Below are 22,257 nucleotides of genomic sequence, written 5' to 3'. Positions count from 1 at the left end.
CACCTACTTCCCACCCCTTTCATGCTAACCATAGCGTGAAAGGGGTCCTTATGTACAAGGCAGCGTTAAGCCACGTTAAGTGACTTAACGTTGCCTTGTAAATAAGGCGAAGCCCCTATCGCCATGGGAACGTCACAAAAAGTGACATTCCCATGGCGATAGGGGCTTGTAAATATGCCCCAGGGTGTGGCAACTGCTCAAGACACTTTACCTTTGTGTTCTGTGCAATGTGCACTGTTCTAGTGTATTTTCTATCTTGGGGGAAAGAACAATCACAGCTCAATATATTTGCATTAAATGCATCACAGTGGTTTGTCTGTGTTATTTTGCCAAAGGTCTAGCCTTGTTTTGCCACCAGTAGTTCCCAGCATCATTTTTACCCAGAAGAAATAGGAATGAAATTTGAACTTGGTAACTGTGGGGCTAAATGTACATTCGTGCACAGGCTCAGAACCGGTCCATGACCCTGCTTTCACTGAAACTCTGCTGTCTGCAGCACAAACTAGGAAACAAAGAGCAGCTGTTGCCTATTCAAGTGTCTGAGGTGTTCTGCAAACAGTTTATGCACTAACTGATGGATTTTCTGAGTTAATGTATGCACTAAAAGCAGCTCACGTTCCAAAACAAGTGCATGGACTCTTTCTGTGGCAGTGCATGGGCACTGAAGATTTTCAGGATACAGCCCCTGATCCTTTTGTATGAGGGTATGTGGCTCCTGAGGGCTAACTTTTCAGACCATCTTGATGTAAACCTAACAGAAATTAAAGGTGCAGTGCTTTATGGGAGGATATTGATACTGGAAGCATCTGTGTGCACTGTAATCTTTGCTGCTACAATCCTGATAGCTGAGCTTTTAGAAAGCAAAGCTCTGTCCCCTCTCAATGAATGAGGATGACGTCATGGAGTCGCCACTTGCCTTGGAAAGAGACACTACTCAGAGCTCAGCTGCGAGTCTGCTGCCCACTATACAGCAGCAAGCAGTAAACTTGGAACTGAAGAGATGTTAGATGCACCACACTCCTCTGCTCTCAGAAAAGGATTGGAAGTAGGTCATGGGGACCTTAAGACAATGTGGATGGTCACAAGCGCATTTTAAGTGGATTGCCATGGCCTGAGTCTGTCATAACGGGAGCATATATCACAGCTTAGAGGTAGGGGCTACACATATACTGTTTGACACCAATTTCTGCGAAGGGAGTAAAAGTGAGGCAACGTCTGGTGTTTTATGGTTACCACTGAAAAGCAAACATTCCCTTCTGTGGCGTTTTATCAGTTACAATTGGGTTTAACTGAAAAACAGAAAACATAAATATACTGTATTGAGAATTTTTAGCTGAACTGTCTCAGTCTGGATTTTATCGCTACTTCTCTGGAGACCAAAGCCGCTTCCCAATCCATGTCCTCCATTGGCCCCCTGTGGGCTGCTATCTGGCATTTCCCCCTGTTAGAAGGGCCAGCCTCAGGAAGGACAGAGTGTGTACCTGACCACCCTGCGACAAACAGGCTGGGGTCTTAGCCCTGGGGGTCGTTTGTTGGGGGTTCCTGCCACGCGGTCCTTTGATCCTTTCAAGGCGGTGTCGGGAGGGATTCCAGACACGCAGCAGGCGTGAAGCCAGCCCTCAGGGTGGCCGGAGGGCGATCGAAACCAACTCTTGAGAGGAGGCCAGAGGTGTGAGTGAAACTGCTCCTCCCTCTCCTGCTCGCCGGGAGCTCTTTCTCCCCCGGCATGGCGCGACTAGGCCGGGGTTGCGCTGGGGTCGGGGGTGGCCATCTGGGGTGCAGGGCCTGGTGTCGGGAAGATGGAGGGAAGGACGGGGGTAGCCCCGGGTTCTGTGGGGGGATCAGGTGTGGTGTTACTACGGGTGGGGGATCAGGTGTGGTGTTGCTACGGGTCGGAATGGGCCACGCCACGAGGCCGGGTCCAACACCCCCAGTAGACCTTTTCTGCCATAAGAGAACGGAGGAGCTTCAGGTATTTATGCCTTTGGGAAGGCATCAGATCATATTCTTCTTGCAGCTTTTCAAACATTTTTAGCCCCTCCCCATCCATCATATCACCTAATCTAGAACTGGCTAGTATGTCCCACCTTTGAGAGCCAGTCAGTTTCCACATTTCTTTTAACATACTCTCCTACTATCCTGCCATAGTGAAGTTTCTTTGGTGACCCTTCCCTGCCAGCCTAAATATTTACTGACTTTGTCCCATCTCTCAAGGACTGCTCAGGTGGGCTCCAAGAGCCTCCTTCTGTTAGCCCCACCATATATGTAATGGCTATACGTGCCTATTTCCATTTTGGATTTTGCAAGCATCATAGCCGTGTTATCTCTCAGGGCGGAGCCCCACTCCTTTATAATCTGAAGCTGAGAGGCCCACCAATACATCCTGATATCTGGGAGTGCAATGATCCTTGCAGGGAGTGTAGTGCCTGCTATGCCGCGTGCTCCCCTACCCCAGAAAAATGATGCACTCTGTTTTGTCAGGCTTTTCGAAGTATGAATCTGGGATATCTGGGAAAGTGAAAGGTGTGTTCTGCAACACGTACAGCAATTTTGGTATTGTAATCCTTTAAAAAATGGTGACCCTTCCCATTAGGAACAGTGGGGCTGGAAGTCACTTGCAAATTCCTGTGCGGTGTGACTGGATGGCCGTTGAAGAACTGTTAACTGCCATCATTTCTGGAGAAGATGGGACAAAGTTCTGTGAAGAAAATACACAATAAAATATAAGATAAAATTGAGAAGAATAGTTGGGTGATGCACTAGGAGCTATTCTATCTTCCTGACTGACATGTGTCAATTCTGAAAATTGCGGCAGAGCAGCCGGTGAGAGTGCTGGGTCCAGTCTGGGCACATGGAGAAGAGAGAGGGGTGCCATGCAGACTTTCAGATGGAAAACAGGCATTGCCAATATACGCCCGCCTCCAAGGGCTCAAACCTGGAAGCCATCATTCAAACACAATGCAGTCTCTGGAAGGCTTTCATTCCCTGGGGTGCGCCCCGGAATATCAGGGTAGGGCTCTCAATGGCACCAAATATCATGGGCACAGTATAGAAAGGGAAGTAAGCATAGATTTTCTATAACTAACTTCACATATATACACACAGACAATGTATATATCTTCATAGTGCATAGATGTGGAGTTAAAATAGTAAATCTATACTTGCTCTATATGCACGCTTCTTTTGATAGTATGTATATGCACGTTTCTTTTGATAGTATGTATATGCACGTTTCTTTTGATAGTCTGTATATGCACGCTTCTTTTGATAGTATGTATATGCACGCTTCTTTTGATAGTCTGTATATGCACGCTTCTTTTGATAGTATGTATATGCACGTTTCTTTTGTTGTCTTTGCCGACGCAGTAGAAAGTTCCAGAATCATTCACTCTCAGGTTGTGCAGCGTTAATTCTACTTTGTTCTCCGGGTCCTTGAGGCGGCCATGCGAAGAGGGACAGTGCCGCCTATATGAAACATGGGCCCAGATGACCAATAGTTTGTAAGTTATGCAGTGCTGACTCGAAACATCCTCCAGTAATATGAGACACAGAAAAATGACTGTACAACAGAATGTCAAGGGTAGGACTCTTGACATTCACTAATATCTTGGACAGACTATCAAAAGAAGCGTGCATATACAGACTATCAAAAGAAGCGTGCATATACAGACTATCAAAAGAAGCGTGCATATACATACTATCAAAAGAAACGTGCATATACATACTATCAAAAGAAGCGTGCATATAGAGCACCGAAGTGAGTAAGTGTCTTCTGTGAATACCAAAATGGTAGTAAGTTTAGGATTTTGTCTTGAGTTAGTTCTGTGAATCGGGCCCTTTGACTGTAACCGGGCCAGCCAAAATGTGTTTAACGTGAGGTCCAGGGCCAGATAGGCTGTAGTGCGCACTGAGCATTTCCCCGGTTGGCCGCCAGGGTGGGGGCCGGATTTAGCCCCTCACCCACCCTGCCGAGCTCTTTGCCAGAGGTGGTTCCCAGTACGGCCCTGGTGAGGTTCCCCACGATGCAAGGCCCTTGTCTGTCATGGCCATGTGTGTCTCTTTCAGAGTCTGGGGTGAAGGTGATGAAAGCCGGCGAGGATGTGAAGATCTCCTGCTCCCTGGACAGCGAGGTGCGAGAGTGGAGGTGGGCGCCCCGCTACCCCCGCTGTGTCACTACCGGGTCCAAGGAGGTGGTCATTTACAGTCCATCTGTCCACCCATCGTGGCAGGACGTCGAACACCCCTTCCATGGCCGCCTCAAGGACCCGGAGAACAAAGTAGAAATAACGCTGCACAACCTGAGAGTGAATGATTCTGGAACTTTCTACTGCGTCGGCAAAGACAACAAGCCCAGCAGCGTCCACCTGTCTGTCCAGCACGGTGAGGACTTCCCTGGGAAGGAATGTCAAAAGAGACTGTGTCCATGCGCGAGAGAGGGAGCGAGAGACATCTGTGTGTGGGAGAGGAGAGATGGGGAGAGAGAGCGAGAGAAATCTGTGTGTGGTAGAGAAGAAATTGAGAGAGAGAAACAGAGAGACATTTGTGTGCGGGAGAGGAGAGATGGGGAGAGAGAAAAAGAGGGGAGATGGGGAGAGAGAAAGAGATACATCGGTGTGTGGGAGAGGAGAGATGGGGAGAAAGAGAGACATCTGCGTGTGGGAGAGGAGCGATGGGGAGAGAGAGAGACATTAGCGTGTGGGAGAGAAGAGATGGGGAGAGAGAAAGAGAGACATCTGAGTGTGGGAGAGAAGAGATGGGGAGAGAGAAAAAGTGACATTCGTGTGTGGGAGAGGAGAAATGGGGACTGGAGAGAGAAAGAGAGACATCTGTGTGTGGGAGAGGAGAGATGGGGAGAGATAAAGAGATACATCTGTGCGTGGGAGAGGGGAGATGGGGAGAAAGAGAGACATATGTGTGTAGGAGAGCAGAGATGGGAAAGAGACATCTGCGTGTGGGAGAGGAGAGATGGGGAGAGAGAGACACACATCAGCGTGTGGGAGAGAGAAAGAGAGACATCTGTGTGTGGGAGTGGAGAGATGGGGAGATGGGGAGAGAGGTAAAGAGACATCTGCGTGCGGGAGAGGAGAGATGGGGAGAGAGAAAGAGAGACATTTGCGTGTGGGAGAGGAGAAATGGGGAGAAAGAGAGAGAGACATCAGCGTGTGGGAGAGGAGAGATGGGGAGAGAGAAAGAGACATCTGTGTGTGGGAGAGGAGAGATGGGGAGAGAGAAAAAGATACATCTGTGCGTGGGAGAGGGGAGATGGGGAGAAAGAGATACAGCTGTGTGTGGGAGAGGCGAGATGGGGAGAAAGAGAGACATATGTGTGTAGGAGAGCAGAGATGGGAAAGAGACATCTGCGTGTGGGAGAGGAGAGATGGGGAGAGAGAGACACACATCAGCGTGTGGGAGAGAGAAAGAGAGACATCTGTGTGTGGGAGAGGAGAGATGGGGAGAGAGGCAAAGAGACATCTGCGTGTGGGAGAGGAGAGATGGGGAGAGAGAAAGAGAGACTTTTGCGTTTGGGAGAGGAGAGATGGGAAGAGAGGCAAAGAGACATCTGCGTGTGGGAGAGGAGAGATGGGGAGAGAGAAAGAGACATCTGTGTGTGGGAGAGGAGAGATGAGGAGAGAGAAAAAGAGACATTCATGTGTGGGAGAGGAGAGATGGGGAGAGAGAAAGAGAGACATCTGTGTGTGGGAGAGGAGAGATGTGGAGAGAGAGCGGGAGACATCTGTGTGTGGTAGAAAAGAAATTGGGAGAGAGAAAGAGAGACATCTGTGTGTGGGAGAGGAGAAATGGGGAGAGAAAAAGAGATACATCTGTGTGGGAGAGGAGAGATGGAGAGAGAGAAAAAGAGACATCTGTGTGTGGGAGAGGAGAGATGGAGAGGGAAAGAGAGACATCTGTGTGTGGGAGATGGAGAGAGATCTGTGTGTGGGAGAGGAGAGATGGAGAGAGAGAAAGAGAGACATCTGTGTGTGGGAAAGGAGAGATGGAGAGAGAGAAAGAGAGACATATGTGTGTGGGAGAGGAGAGATGGGGAGAGAGAAAAAGAGACATTTGTGTGTGGGAGAGGAGAGATGGAGAGAGAGGAAGAGAGACATCTGTGTGTGGGAGAGGAGAGATGGGGAGAGAGAAAGAGACATTTGTGCGTGGGAGAGGGGAGATGGGGAGTGAGAAAGAGATACATCTGTGTGTGGGAGAGGAGAGATGGGGAGAAAGAGAGACATCTGTGTGTGGGAGAGGAGAGATGGGGAAAGAGAGACATCTGCGTGTGGGAGAGGAGAGATGGAGAGAGAGAGGGAGACATCAGCGTGTGGGAGAGGAGAGATGGAGAGAGAGAAAGAGAGACATCTGTGTGTGGGAGAGGAGAGAGAGAAAGAGAGACATCTGTGCGTGGGAGAGGTGAGATGGGGAGAGAGAAAGAGATACATCGGTGTGTGGGAGAGGAGAGATGGGGAGAAGGAGAGACATCTTCGTGTGGGAGAGGAGCGATGGGGAGAGAGAGAGACATTAGCATGTGGGAGAGAGAAAGAGAGACATCTGCGTGTGGGAGAGGAGAGATGGGGAGAGAGGCAAAGAGACATCTGCGTGTGGGAGAGGAGAGATGGAGAGAGAGAAAGAGAGACATCTCTGCGTGGGAGAGGTAAGATGGGGAGAGAGAAAGAGACACATCGGTGTGTGGGAGAGGAGAGATGGGGAGAAAGAGAGACATCTTCATGTGGGAGAGGAGCGATGGGGAGAGAGAGAGACATTAGCATGTGGGAGAGAGAAAGAGAGACATCTGCGTGTGGGAGAGGAGAGATGGGGAGAGAGGCAAAGAGACATCTGCGTGTGGGAGAGGAGATATGGGGAGAGAGAAAGGGAGACATTTGCGTGTGGGAGAGGAGAGATGGGGAGAGAGAGAGAGAGACATCAGCGTGTGGGAGAGGAGAGATGGGGAGAGAGAAAGAGACATCTGTGTGTGGGAGAGGAGAGATGGGGAGAGAGAAAAAGAGACATCCGTGTGTGGGAGAGGAGAGATGGGGAGAGAGAAAGAGAGACATCTGTGTGTGGGAGAGGAGAGATGTGGAGAGAGAGCGGGAGCCATCTGTGTGTGGTAGAAAAGAAATTGGGAGAGAGAAAGAGAGACATCTGTGTGTGGGAGAGGAGAGATGGGGAGAGAGAAAAATAGACATTCGTGTGTGGGAGAGGAGAGATGGGGAGAGAGAAAGAGAGACATCTGTGTGTGGGAGAGGAGAGATGGAGAGAGAGAAAGAGAGACATCTGTGTGTGGGAAAGGATAGATGGAGAGAGAGAAAGAGAGACATATGTGTGTGGGAGAGGAGAGATGGGGAGAGAGAAAAAGAGACATTCGTGTGTGGGAGAGGAGAGATGGAGAGAGAGAAAGAGAGACATCTGTGTGTGGGAGAGGAGAGATGGGGAGAGAGAAAAAGAGACATTTGTGTGTGGGAGAGGAGAGATGGGGAGAGAAAAAGAGACATTTGTGCGTGGGAGAGGGGAGATGGGGAGAGAGAAAGAGATACATCTGTGTGTGGGAGAGTAGAGATGGGGAGAAAGAGAGACATCTGTGTGTGGGAGAGGAGAGATGGGGAAAGAGAGACATCTGCGTGTGGGAGAGGAGAGATGGGGAGAGAGAGGGAGACATCAGCGTGTGGGAGAGAAGAGATGGAGAGAGAGAAAGAGAGACATCTGTGTGTGGGAGAGGAGAGAGAGAAAGAGAGACATCTGTGCATGGGAGAGGGGAGATGGGGAGAGAGAAAGAGATACATAGGTGTGTGGGAGAGGAGAGATGGGGAGAAAGAGAGACATCTGCGTGTGGGAGAGGAGAGATGGGGAGAGAGAAAAAGATACATCTGTGCGTGGGAGAGGGGAGATGGGGAGAAAGAGATACAGCTGTGTGTGGGAGAGGCGAGATGGGGAGAAAGAGAGACATATGTGTGTAGGAGAGCAGAGATGGGAAAGAGACATCTGCGTGTGGGAGAGGAGAGATGGGGAGAGAGAGACACACATCAGCGTGTGGGAGAGAGAAAGAGAGACATCTGTGTGTGGGAGAGGAGAGATGGGGAGAGAGGCAAAGAGACATCTGCGTGTGGGAGAGGAGAGATGGGGAGAGAGAAAGAGAGACTTTTGCGTTTGGGAGAGGAGAGATGGGAAGAGAGGCAAAGAGACATCTGCGTGTGGGAGAGGAGAGATGGGGAGAGAGAAAGAGACATCTGTGTGTGGGAGAGGAGAGATGAGGAGAGAGAAAAAGAGACATTCATGTGTGGGAGAGGAGAGATGGGGAGAGAGAAAGAGAGACATCTGTGTGTGGGAGAGGAGAGATGTGGAGAGAGAGCGGGAGACATCTGTGTGTGGTAGAAAAGAAATTGGGAGAGAGAAAGAGAGACATCTGTGTGTGGGAGAAAAGAGATGGGGAGAGAGAAAAAGAGACATCTGTGTGTGGGAGAGGAGAGATGGGGAGAGAGAAAAAGATACATCTGTGCGTGGGAGAGGGGAGATGGGGAGAGAGAAAAAGATACATCTGTGCGTGGGAGAGGGGAGATGGGGAGAAAGAGATACAGCTGTGTGTGGGAGAGGCGAGATGGGGAGAAAGAGAGACATATGTGTGTAGGAGAGCAGAGATGGGAAAGAGACATCTGCGTGTGGGAGAGGAGAGATGGGGAGAGAGAGACACACATCAGCGTGTGGGAGAGAGAAAGAGAGACATCTGTGTGTGGGAGAGGAGAGATGGGGAGAGAGGCAAAGAGACATCTGCGTGTGGGAGAGGAGAGATGGGGAGAGAGAAAGAGAGACTTTTGCGTTTGGGAGAGGAGAGATGGGAAGAGAGGCAAAGAGACATCTGCGTGTGGGAGAGGAGAGATGGGGAGAGAGAAAGAGACATCTGTGTGTGGGAGAGGAGAGATGAGGAGAGAGAAAAAGAGACATTCATGTGTGGGAGAGGAGAGATGGGGAGAGAGAAAGAGAGACATCTGTGTGTGGGAGAGGAGAGATGTGGAGAGAGAGCGGGAGACATCTGTGTGTGGTAGAAAAGAAATTGGGAGAGAGAAAGAGAGACATCTGTGTGTGGGAGAGGAGAGATGGGGAGAGAGAAAGAGATACATCTGTGTGGGAGAGGAGAGATGGAGAGAGAGAAAAAGAGACATCTGTGTGTGGGAGAGGAGAGATAGAGAGGAAAAGAGAGACATCTGTGTGGGAGAGGAGAGATGGGGAGAGAGAAAAAGAGACATTCGTGTGTGGGAGAGGAAAGATGGAGAGAGAGAAAGAGAGACATCTGTGTGTGGGAGAGGAGAGATGGGGAGAGAAAAAGAGACATTCGTGTGTGGAAGAGGAGAGATGGGGAGAGAGAAAGAGACATTTGTGCGTGGGAGAGGGGAGATGGGGAGAGAGAAAGAGATACATCTGTGTTTGGGAGAGGAGAGATGGGGAGAAAGAAAGACATCTGTGTGTGGGAGAGGAGAGATGGGGAAAGAGAGGGAGACATCAGCGTGTGGGAGAGGAGAGATGGAGAGAGAGAAAGAGAGACATCTGTGTGTGGGAGAGGAGAGATGGAGAGAGAGAAAGAGAGACATATGTGCGTCGGAGAGGGGAGATGGGGAGAGAGAAAGAGATACATCGGTGTGTGGGAGAGGAGAGATGGGGAGAAAGGGAGACATCTGCGTGTGGGAGAGGAGCGATGGGGAGAGAGAGAGACATTAGCGTGTGGGAGAGAAGAGATGGGGAGAGAGAAAGAGAGACATCTGAGTGTGGGAGAGGAGAGATGGGGATAGAGACAAAGAGACATCTGCGTGTGGGAGAGGAGAGAGAGAGAAAGAGAGACATTTGTGTATGGGCGAGGAGAGATGGGGAGAGAGAAAGAGATACATCGGTGTGTGGGAGAGGAGAGATGGGGAGAAAGAGAGTCATCTGCGTGTGGAAGAGGAGCGATGGGGAGAGAGAGAGACATTAGCGTGTGGGAGAGAAGAGATGGGGAGAGAGAAAGAGAGACATCTGAGTGTGGGAGAGGAGAGATGGGGAGAGAGACAAAGAGACATCTGCGTGTGGGAGAGGAGAGAGAGAGAAAGAGAGACATTCGTGTATGGGCGAGGAGAGATGGGGAGAGAGAAAGAGAGACATCTTTGTGCAGGAGAGGAGAGATGGGGAGAGAGAAAGAGAGACATCAAGACAGTGTATGTCAAACAGAGGCGCAACTAGAGCCAAATTTTGAGTGGGGGGGCTACTTAAAATGTCGGGGGGGCTGACTCTTCCAGCAATATGCAGAGTGGAGAAGCATGGGGCTCCAAGAAGGGGTTAAAAACAACAAGGCCTCGTTAACAAGTAAATGGTCTTTTAAAGATTGGTGAAGTACTCTGGTGCAGCTGGGTGTGTGCCCGGGCTGGGCTGACACACACGAGGAGGAAGGTGGGGGGGGGCTGAAGCACTTCGAGCTCAGGAGGTCCTGGGGCTCTCGCAGGTGGATGGTGAGGGTGTTCCTTGTCTTGGCGGCGAAGTAGGAGAATGATCTGCCGCCAGTGGTCGTTCGTTGGATGCGTGGAATGGTGGCGAGGGCAAGGTCAGCGAAGCGAAGCTGGTGTAGAAGTGTAGAAGGTGAGTCGTTTGTTGAGGTATATTGGTCCGGCGTCGTGGAGTGCTTTGTGAGCATGGGTGAGGAGCTTGAAGGTGATCCTCTTGTTGACGGGGAGCCAGTGCAGTTCTCTCAGGTGGGCAGTGATGTGGCTGTGGAGGGGGATGTCGAGGACTAGGCGTGCGGATGCATTCTGTATGCGTTGAAGTATTTTCTGGAGTTTGGCCGTGGTTCCCGCGTATAGGGCATTGCCGTAGTCCAGCCTGCTGCTGACGAGTGCCTGGGTGACCATCCTTCTGGTTCTGGTGGGGATCCATCTGTAGATCTTGAGAAGCATGCGCAGGGTGTTGAAGCAGGAGGGGGAGACGGCGTTGACTTGCTGGGTCATTGATAATGATGAGTCCAGGATGAACCCCAGGTTGCGTGTGTGGTCGGTGGGTGTCGGCGCAGCTCCCAGAGTGGCTGCCCACCAGGAGTCTTCCAAGGCAAAGGGGGTGGAGCCGAGAATGAGGACCTCCGTCTTGTCCGAGTTCAGTTTCAGGCAACTGTTCTTCATCCATTTGGCGACAGCCTTCATTCCTTCGTGGAAGTTGGTTTTGGCGGTGGCGTGGTCCGTGGTGAGGGAGAGGATCAGCTGGGTGTCATCAGCGTATGAGACAATGTTGAGGTTGTGCGATCGGACGATGTTGGCGAGCGGTGTCATGTAGACGTTAAAAAGGGCCGGGCTGAGGGATGATCCTTGGGGTACGCTGCCAGTGATCTTAGTGGCTTCGGATCGGAATGTGGAAGGCGGACTCTCTTGGTTCTTCCGGTGAGGAAGGAGGTGATCCAGTCCAGGGCTTTGTCGCGGGTCTCTGCGTTGTGGAAGCGTGTGCATAGGGTGTGGTGGCAGACGGTGTCGAAGGCAGCTGAGAGGTCTAGGAGGAGGAGGGCCACGGTTTTGCCATTATCCAGCAGGGTCCTGATGTCAGTGGCGGCGATGAGGGCGGTTTAGGTGCTGTGGTTGCTGTGGAATCCGGATTGTGACGAGTCCAGGGTGTTGTTCTCTTCAAGGAAGCCGGTCAGTTGCCTGTTGACGATCGTCTCGATGTCTTTCGCCGGGAACGGGAGCAGGGAGATGGGCCGGAGGTTCTTGAGGTCCTTTGGGTCTGCCTTGGGTTTCTTGAGTAGTGCGTTGATCTCGGCGTGTTTCCAGCTCTCCGGGTAGGTGGCGGTCTCGAAGGAGCTGTTGAAGATCTTCCGGAGTTGGAGTGCGAAGATGGAGCTCGCTTTGTTGAACATGGGGTGAGGTCAGGGGTCGGACGGTGAACCGGAGTTGATGGTGTCGTCGTCGTTGACGTGGTTCCAGGAGAGCAGGAGACCGGTAGAGTCTGAGGTGTCGGCGGCTGTCGGGGGGGTCTAGGTGTTTAAGCTGTCACAGATGTCTGTGATCTTGAGGTGGAAGAAGGTGGCTAGAGAGTCTCAGAGGTCTTGTGACGGCGGGATGTCGTTAGAGCTGGTGCTGGGGTTGGCGAGTTCCTTCACGATGTTGAAGAGATCTTTGCTGTTGTGCGCGTTGTTGTTGATGCATTCCTTGAAGGAGGTCCTTTTGGCGGTTCCAATGAGTTGGAGGTGCCTGCGACTGGCATTCTTGAGGGCTGCATGGTTGTCCGGTGTCTGTTCGTGGCGCCACTTCTTCTCGTGTCTTCGGCAGGTCTTCTTGGAGGTCGGTGGTGAACCAGATGGCCCTTCTGTCAGTGCGTCTGTTTGAGGGTTTCTTGATCGGGGCGAGAGTGTTGGCGCAGTCCTCAATCCATTGCCTGAAGTTGCTGGCGGCTGTGTCGGTGTCGTTGTAGTCAGTTGGTGGGTTTTGGGCGAGGATGGTGATTAGCTGGTCTTCTGTGACCTTGTTCCAGCTGCGGTGGGGGATTTGTTGCGGGTGGTTGTGCATGGTTTGTTTCTCGAAGGAGAAGTGGATGCAGCGGTGGTCGGCCCAGTGGAGTTCGGTGGTGCGGCTTAAGGTGACGTGGTTGCTGGCAGAAAAGATGGGGTTGAGCATGTGTCCGGCGGAGTAGGTGGGTGTCGTGTTGAGCTGTTTGAGTCTGAGGTTGGCGAAGATGTCGAGCAGGGTGGTGGAGTTGCTGTCGGCGTTCTCGAGGTGGAAGTTAAGGTCTACGAGGAGGATGTAGTCTGTGGATGCGAGGGCGTGCGTGCTGATGACGTCGGTTATGGAGTCGCTGAACTGTGGCCTGGGTCCGGGGGGTCTGTAGACGAGGGTTCCTCTGAGGGTGTTGTTGGGGTCGATGTGGATCTGGAAGTGCAGGTGTTCGGCAGCGCTGAGGGTGTCTTCAGTGCTGAGGGTATTCCTGTGCACGATGGCGATTCCACCTCCTGGTCTGTTGTTGCGGTCCCTGCGGGTGATCTTGTAGCTGTCCGGGATGGCTATGGCAATGTCGGGCGCCGAGGAGGGGTTTATCCAGGTCTCCGTCAGGAAGGCAACGTCCGGGGAGGATGAGTCGAGTAGGTCCCAGAGTTCGATGGCATGCCTGTGGACGGAGCGGGTGTTGAGTAGTATGCATCTGAGATGGTTGCGACCTGCCCTGGTGGGAGGGGCAGGACGTGCAGGTGTTCGGTGGCTGGTGAAGCTGCAGCTTCGGCAGGAGATGGGTCCGTGGGTGAGCTTCGGGGTGGCCTGGAAGCAGGTGGATGATTGGCCGGCGTTGAGTTCGTGGAGGATGTTGGCATCGTAGCGGCGTCGTGGTACTTGCAGGGGCCAGGATGTCTGCCACTGAGCGTGGTCCAGGCGCGGACGGGCGCAGACGGGCTTGCCCTAGGCGCAGCGGCCACCATTAAGAGGGGGAGGTGGGAGGGAGGAGCAGCTGGGAGGCGGGTGTGGGGACGAATGGGTGAGAAAGGGGGTAGGGGCCGCAGGGGATGCAGCGGCAGGACGGGGAAGTGGCAAAGAAGGCAAAGAGGGCTAAAAAGTGAGGGTGGGCGCAGTGCTCCGCTCCGCCCACGGAGTGTGTGTAGTACTGCCCACTTCGCGCTGCGCAAAGTAGGCATAGCAGGGGCAGACTACGCACACCCCGCGGTGGAGCAGAGTTGCCCGCCACCCGTCTCCCTCCCGCCCTCATTTTACAATTATTAGAAACATTAGATAAAGAAAAATTACTTACCTGAGCTGCCGCGTCCCGGGGTTCCATCTTGCTGCTTCCTGGATAGCTTCTTCCTCACAAATGTGCATGCGCGGGTGCCCGCACATGCGCATTCGTGAGGAAGAAGATATCCAGGAACCAGCAAGATGGAGCCCCGGGACGCGGCAGCTCAGGTAAGTAATTTTTCTTTATCTATTGTTTCTAGTAATTGTAAAATGATAGCGGGAGGGAGGCGGGCGGCGCGTAGTGGGGCTACGCGAAGTGTGCGGGTGGGCGTAGATTTGCCCCCACTCCGTATTGCTTCACGTAGCCTCACTACACCCAGGGTTGCTAAAAAGTCAAAAAGAGAGCTACAGAGAATAAAAGAGCAGAAGAGGCAAATTAGGACCCAGGCCGGGGAAGGCAAAGCCGGACCCGATAGAGGCCTGGAGTAGAACGCCGGCCGGCGGCGGGACCCCTCCACACCACGCCCCCGCACTTAGGAAACCCGGCTAGGCCGGCGAGGGCATGATAGGCCCACAAACAAAGGAAGCCCCCCCCCCCAATCAGGGGGCGAGAAAGGTAGGCGAGGGGGAGGTTAAAAGGGGCCAACGGCCCAAGATGTTCAATTCCAGGGCTCCCCCTCGCTTAAGAAGATGAAGAAAACACCAGCAGGACAAAGGACCCCGGCAGGCTCCAGGCGACTTTCCGGCCGACGGGGCCGCGCTCCCACGCGAGGGGGACTGCAGAGCGGCGGGAAGTTGATAGCCGCGAAAGAATGGGAGCAATGGGCGCAAGAGCCTCCACACCGGCCTGCACGATCCGAGCGGAAGAGGCAGGGACATCGGGCTGCACTTCACCAGCAGCGGCTGAAACAAAGCGAGGTGTCCAGAGAGCCTCGCAGGGAATCGCGGAGTCAGACGCACAGCTCCACGAGTGAGCTGGTCCTTTTCCCGCTCGGTGCAGCTCCGCTGTGAATTCAACCTTTGTATGCACTGCAGCAGGTCCCCACGATCGCCTTCGTAAGGTGTGGAAGAATGATGGGAACAACGGCATCGGGGGTTTCACGCCTTCGCAGGAAAGACGGAAAGGAAGGCCGCGCCATCGCACGGAAGGCGGAAATTAAGGCCGGGGAAGCCAACCGGACCGGTGAGGAGGACGCAAGGACGCTACATGGCATTTCGCGCCTTTTCGTCGGAAGGGAAAGAATGCGGCGATCACCCCCGCCCCATCTGTCGTCGAGGGACGGGCAGGGTCCACAACAGATTCCGGACTCACGGGCACTTGGAGCCAATACGGCGGAGCCCGGATCAACAGGGGCAACGACCAGGGGTTGGCGAAGAGCTGGATCGAAGCTGGGCAACTGGCGACTTCGAGCGAGCAACTGGGGAAAAATTACGGCAGGACACGAACCACGCGAGGGTCGGTGCGGGCGGCGGTGCCCCCGAAAGGCGGAAGACTGGTGCGGGCGGCGGTGCCCCCATGGCGAGCCCGGACGCGAAATTAAGTGAAAAAGGGAAGGAGCGGGGCTGCGCGAAGCTAGGGTACGGCCGAATCATTGTGGTAAGCCAGGGTTGCGGCCAGCCTAATCACAATCGCTAAGACCCCGTCCCCGGCATTGGTCACAGAAAGAATGTGACCTGAAGTTTGGGGGGTCGACCTCGAAAGGGCATATCATCCATACTGGTGCTAGCCAAAGTAACCCCTTTTTTGGAACAATAAGGAAGGTTCTAATAAGGTATGTTCTGCGGTTTATAGGCAGTTCCGGGATGAAAGTTAAGAGCTCACTATTCTATAGTGGAAATTTAAGTTATAAATTCCAAGGAGAAAAAGATGTCTCTTTTGAACGCAGTAGTCTGCGGTTCGGTTTACGTCATATGCAGGCGGTAATCTACTGGGTACATGTTCTTGGCAGCAGGCATAGTAACCCTCTGCAATAACTTTGTTACAGAAAAGGGATTCACTATAAAGATTGGGTGTGCACTCCCGCTTGAATTCAGGCAGTTTGAATCAAAATGTTTATTCAGGAAAGTTTATTCGCCTTAAGGAAGCCATCACCCGGTGCGGCAGCACCGGTCGCACCGCACTACCATACCGCGATAGGGGCCCGAGCACCTGCCATCGCACACGTCTCACGAGGAAGGGAGATGTTACAGCGGTGAGCGGGGTTTGAGCCCGGTAAAACAGACCCGAGCCTTCACGGACTGGGCCCGATCACTGTAAACCGCCGGGAAGACAACAGGGCCGGTTTGTAGTGCTGGGGGCGCCCTGGGCGATAATGTTTGTGGGCGCCCCCCGCCCCAATGACCACCGCCATCACGCACTCGCTGGCACCCCTTTAACAGTGACCAAGTCACCATGACCACACGCTCGCAGAGGCATCGAATTTGTTATATAGCGCCTTCCGACCAGTGTAGGGGGCCGAGCACCTGTCATCACACATGCAGTGCATCTAAACGCAACAGGTTTTACAGGCTTCGAATCACGCTATTAAAGCATCGAGAGGTGTTCTCTGCCTGTAGTGTGTCAGGCTGGGGCAAGTATTTGTCGTCACCCTTTATTTTCGTGGCTATAGATATAAATCTTGTACATTTGGGAGCACAAAGGCTCCAATGAGAGGCAGTGTTTTGCAGAATCTTTGCTGCTCTTCCCCTCCAAGGGGGATTTTCTCCATGACCTAGTTTGACGTGGGCGATCTACCCGCCGAAGGATCGACCTTCATACCAAAGCCCCCGGGCTGCTCTTATGCTTGTTGAGGCTTCCAGGGCAAGCTGCAATAAGCTGATGCTGCGTAGGTGTGTGCGCAGGGGTCTGGCAGCATCGATTGCATGACAGAATACTGACATAAATATCATTTTTTCTTTTCTTTTATATAGCGCGATAAGTATCAGAGCGCTTACATGAGCACTTTACATGCAGTGCACAGAGACAACCAAGCATAGGTCGAATCTGGGGATAGGAAAGGATAAATAAGCCAAAGGACTGAAAGTGTAGGGAAGCAAGCACGCATAGGCGGAAAAGAAACAGCGCAGTGGGGAGTTTTTTCTTTGAGAATAAGAATCGATTGATAGCCAAATTTACTCCTTTTGCAGCATGGTTGAAGTTTCTAATAATGGATAGGTTGCGGTATACCTGCAGTTCGGGGAGGGAAGTCAATAGCTCACTATGCTATAGTGGGACTTTAAGTTAGAAATGGCAAGTAACATAAAGATGGCTCTTTTGGGAAGCAGTAATCTGCTGAGCGGTTTACACGATATGCAGTCTGTAATCTACTTGGTACACGTCCCTTGCAGCAGGCATATTAACCGCTGCGCTAACTTCACGGAGTCAAGACCTCAACCGTACAACCGTACAAAACACCGATCTCCCTCCAGGAAGATAATTAATCGCACAAGTTTTTCTTGACATTATGTGAGGCCGGGGAATTGCCGGCGGGAAGAAACGCTGCAGCAGGGGCTTCAAGGGCTTAATAAACTTTCACACACGGCGCAACCACTTCCCTCTGAAATGTAAATTTCGCGGCATGATGAGGGGGTATGAGTAATGTTCAGACAGAGGACGTCGCCCGGTTCTGAGGTTTGCAATGGTTATAATGTTTGCATGGCGGCACTAGAATCACTGGGTAAAAGGTTGCTTTATCTCATTCGAGGCCAGTCACGGTCGATTAATTTAGAGCACGAACAGAAGACAGTGCTGCCTCCCATGCATTACAATTCTTTAAATGAAGGATATTTCCCCGACAGGCTGTCAGCTGGTATCGTAATAAAATTATTCCCACCCTGTCATATGGAAAATGAGACGTGGGGTGACCTAACGGTTAGAGCGGCTGAGCTCAAAGCAAGGGAACCAGGTTCAAGTCCCGGCAGGGACGCTCAACATCCTGTGTCTCGGGGCAAATCCTGCAAACTCTCCGTGCCTACCCTTTTAGGGTAGGCCGCAGACACCATCGAATCTCCCCGTGCCCGGGTACCAGCGCGCTAGAGTCACGGCGTCAGCGGCATTCTCTTCCCAGTTAGAAGGATCCGCGTAAGGCGATATACGCGCACATGGCGATTTCGAGGACAGGGAATGGGCTTTTAGGCCAAATACGGGTCGAATCATGAGGGGGGGTCTCCTATGCCCCCTCAGCAGGGAAGAGTTATATATAAAAATAAAAATAAAAAAAAAAAAGAAGCTCTGGGTTAGTAGGATTTATTCGTCTGACGGGAGCGGTAGTCCGGTAGGTTGGGGACAAACATTCCCTGGCAGATGCAAGGGTAGAGGCGCCAGGAAGGCGATCGTAAACAAAAAACTGTGCCTTGCCCGTGACAGGTTGGCTCCCAGAATCAAGAGTTGTATGTCGGCACTAGGCCGCAAGGTGCCCACTCTGCTGTGCTCCACCAGAGGTGCAATGCCAAACCAATCCGTCCACCCCGGTAGATGAATAACAGGGTTCAAGGGGTGGCCGGCTTATCAAGGTCAGCCTCAAGCAACTGCGATGGGAAGCTTGCCAACAAATCCCAGGCTGGTTTAGCACAGCCATGACAAAGGTCCCAATTACCTCACAAGTCCCAGTACTTTACAAAATACCATTCAGAAAAGAATCAACCTGTACCACCTTATTGAGTTGCCCAACCAGCAGCGATAACCGCAAGTGCATGGAGTGCACAGGGAGATTTGGCTCCTGAGAGACCTTCCTTAGCTAGAACAAACCAGATGTATAGTGTCCAGCAGATGTGCAACTAGCACTTTCTCTATTAAACAAACAAGCAAAGACCTGTGAGTTGCAGGCCACTGCAGTTAAAAGACAAGTTGGTAAGAAAAACAGAACAAAAAAAAACAAAAAAATAAATAAAATACGCATAGTGGTGGCACCATTAATGATGGGGCATACACGAAAGGAGAGCGAGGAGCGAGGAGCGAGGTGTCCCCGAGGTCGGTAGGGCAACCCTATTGTTGTTGTCATGTAAAATATTATAATTTTCTAAAAGAGCAAAACCCGGACAGGGCAGTGCAAAAAGCCAAACACGGTCAGGGCGATGGTCAAGTTAAGACCCTGGGGAATCCGCGTTTCTGCCAGGGGAGGGCCCCCGTAAGAAAAAGTACAACAACCTTGTCGAAAAGGCTAAAAAACAGCGGAACGGGGCCAAGACCGCCTGGGGCCATAACAATCCAGATTGCTGTGGGAACTGATACACAGCTGAGGCCAGAGGCCAGCAAACAGGCATGGCGACGGGGGGGCAGCATCCTGACAGGCCTCGTAGGGGCACCACACCACTCGTAGCGCCCAGAAGATAGAACAGGTCACGCGGTACATCGTGGGCATATTCGAGCTAGGAGGTGGCGAGTAGGTAGCGAGGTTAGGCCGAGCTAAGGGGGGAGCTCCCTCCGATCGAAAAACCGTAGAGAGCGTGGCGGAGCTGACACGAGGAACCTAGTAGAGAACGAAAGTACTAGGAGATAGATTAAAGGCTCACACAGTGTCCTTGGATGCCTCACGCCAGGGGCACTGGGGGAGCCATTGGGCGGCGTGCCGCCAGAGAAAGAACAGAGATGACACTCCCGCAGGCCCCCGGGGATGCCTTACGGCAGGGGTACCAGACGGAGAAGATGACAAGGACCCAGCCGCAAGAAAATAGAGTAGATGCTCAAGTAAGGTCCTTGGGATGCCAAACGGCAGAGACCCCTGGGAGAAGGGAGGGCCCAGAAAGGATACAGGACGAGCGGGACGGCACTTGCAGCCCGGGCATGCCCAGAAAGGGACACCCTCCAAATCGGTAGCAAGTTGAAGCCTAGACCCGGGAATCGAAACACAGGGATTGGGGCACCTCCCTACTCTCCCAGGCAATTGGGGCGGCTGGGTCCAGAATGCGAATTGAGAAAATAATGAACAATAGATAAAAGTGAAACATGGTCATTGAAGGACTATAGCAAGACCATGAATGTTGAAATTTGAAATATGAAGATTTCATGTTACAAAATGTTTGCTGTAAAAATAAAACTGCGACCTTTTCAGGCACCAAGAAGTGGTCAAGTGCTAATTAAGGGAAAAGCGCGCAGCGATGGCAACAAGCAGGGGGGAGCGGGGAGGGAGTGCTCGCCGCCTGGACAGGGTTAGGACCCAGGCCGGGGAAGGCAAAGCCGGACCCGATAGAGGCCTGGAGTAGAACGCCGGCCGGCGGCGGGACCCCTCCACGCCACGCCCCCGCACTTAGGAAACCCGGCTAGGCCGGCGAGGGCATGATAGGCCCACAAATAAAGGAAGCCCCCCCCCCCAATCAGGGGGCGAGAAAGGTAGGCGAGGGGGAGGTTAAAAGGGGCCAACGGCCCAAGATATTCAATTCCAGGGCTCCCCCTCGCTTAAGAAGATGAAGAAAAGCCCACCCACCCTCACCTATGGATACGGGCGTCGCAGCCGTAGGGGGGAAGGGTAGCGGAGCTGACACGAGGAACCTAGTAGAGAACGAAAGTACTAGGAGATAGATGAAAGGCTCACACAGTGTCCTTGGATGCCTCACGCCAGGGGCACTGGGGGAGCCATTGGGCGGCGTGCCGCCAGAGAAAGAACAGAGATGACACTCCCGCAGGCCCCCGGGGATGCCTTACGGCAGGGGTACCAGACGGAGAAGATGACAAGGACCCAGCCGCAAGAAAATAGAGTAGATGCTCAAGTAAGGTCCTTGGGATGCCAAACGGCAGAGACCCCTGGGAGAAGGGAGGGCCCAGAAAGGATACAGGACGAGCGGGACGGCACTTGCAGCCCGGGCATGCCCAGAAAGGGACACCCTCCAAATCGGTAGCAAGTTGAAGCCTAGACCCGGGAATCGAAACACAGGGATTGGGGCACCTCCCTACTCTCCCAGGCAATTGGGGCGGCTGGGTCCAGAATGCGAATTGAGAAAATAATGAACAATAGATAAAAGTGAAACATGGTCATTGAAGGACTATAGCAAGACCATGAATGTTGAAATTTGAAATATGAAGATTTCATGTTACAAAATGTTTGCTGTAAAAATAAAACTGCGACCTTTTCAGGCACCAAGAAGTGGTCAAGTGCTAATTAAGGGAAAAGCGCGCAGCGATGGCAACAAGCAGGGGGGAGCGGGGAGGGAGTGCTCGCCGCCTGGACGGGGTTAAGTAGAAACAGCAGACAAGCAGGAAAATAGGCAATGGGGAAAAGCAGACCGATCAGAACACAGAGTACTGGCGGCACAAACTCGCGGCAGCAGCGAGAGCGGGAACACAGGCACAGTCGTGATTGTAAGAGTCTCTGACAGGGGAGACCGCTGCTTATGTGAGAATTTGTAAGAGAGGGATTGAGTGCAATACAAGAGAGAGAACAGATAGTGTTGTGGAAGAGACAGAGTGCTTGGTGTGAGAGCTGCATGTGTGAGAGACTGACAGAGGAAGAGATGCAGGGCCCGGAGACAGAGACAGATGTTTGTGGATGTGAGAAGAGAGGGACCCAAAGTTAGAGGCAGCTGCATATGAGGGACTGTCTCACAGGAAAAATGTACTGACCCACTGTAACAGGCAGCTTTGTATGCGAATGTCTGTGAGTGGAGAGCTACAGAGGCCCAACCTTGAGAGTCAGCTGGGTATGTGAGGGCCTGTGAGTGGAGAGCTACAGTGGGCCAACCTTGAGAGACAGCTGGGTATGTGAGGGCCTGTGAGTGGAGAGCTACAGAGGCCCAACCTTGAGAGACAGCTGGGTATGTGAGGGCCTGTGAGTGGAGAGCTACAGTGGGCCAACCTTGAGAGACAGCTGGGTATATGAAAGTTTGTGAGTAGAGAGTTAAACAGGCCCCCCTTGAGAGACAGCTCCGTAAGTAAGAGTCTGTGAGTGGAGAGTTTTAGAGGCCCACCTTGAGAGACAGCTGAGTATGAGAGAGTCTATGAGTGGAGAGCTTAAGAGGCTAGCCTTGAGAGGCAGTTGTGTATGTGATAGTCTGTGAGGGGAAACAGCCCCAGAGTCAGTGAGCTGGGTGTGTTAGAGTCTGTGAGAGGTGAGACACAGGGTTAGTGAAGAGAGACCTCTATATTAGACAACCGGTGAAAGGTGTGATGGAGGTCTACCCAGATAGAGATGTGTAAGTGAGAATCTGTGAGAGGAAATGGGTAGCGCTCAAACGTGAGTGAAAGCTATGAATGTGAGAGAGTGTGAGAGGAGAAATGGAGCACAATACAGCTGACTGTCTGAAGGTCTGTGAGAGCCCAGAAGGACGCCTAGAAACACGCAGCTCTATGTGAAGGTCTCTATGAAGACAGACAGAGCCCTGAGAGTGTCAGCCCTACCGAGAGTGTGCGAAGGGTAGAGAGACACAAAGAGACAGCTGTGCATGTGAGACTTTGAAGGATGGTAGCGCTGCATTGTAAGAGAGGGCTGTGTCCGTCAAGGGTTGTGAAGAGGCAGAGGAGGGTCCAGAAAGAGACAGCTGTATGTGTGAGGGCCTGTGGGAGCCTAGAATGCCATGTAGAAAGCTGTACGTGTGGGTGTCTATGAAGGCAGTGCGAGAGGGCTCCAGTCACGGTCAGCCCTACCGAGAGTGTACGAAGGGTAGAGAGACACACAGAGACAGATGTGCATGTGAGACTGTG

The 22,257-nt window shown here is 52.4% G+C and overlaps 1 protein-coding gene across 1 annotated transcript in view; it reads left to right on the top strand.

The window, feature by feature from the left end:
* The window catches only part of LOC146869748 (coxsackievirus and adenovirus receptor homolog), a 67,022-nt gene that overhangs the window by 16,943 nt on the left and 27,822 nt on the right, over positions 1–22,257 (top strand). Inside the window, exon 2 of the mRNA XM_085614127.1 lies at positions 4,066–4,380. Coding sequence (XP_085470253.1) covers positions 4,066–4,380 — 315 coding nt within the window. The remainder of the gene's footprint in view (positions 1–4,065; positions 4,381–22,257) is intronic.

Source organism: Triturus cristatus, chromosome 1_1, assembly GCF_964204655.1.
Source record: "Triturus cristatus chromosome 1_1, aTriCri1.1, whole genome shotgun sequence".
In the NCBI taxonomy this organism is placed as follows: domain Eukaryota; kingdom Metazoa; phylum Chordata; class Amphibia; order Caudata; family Salamandridae; genus Triturus; species Triturus cristatus.
This window is presented reverse-complemented; position numbering and strand designations above follow the sequence as displayed.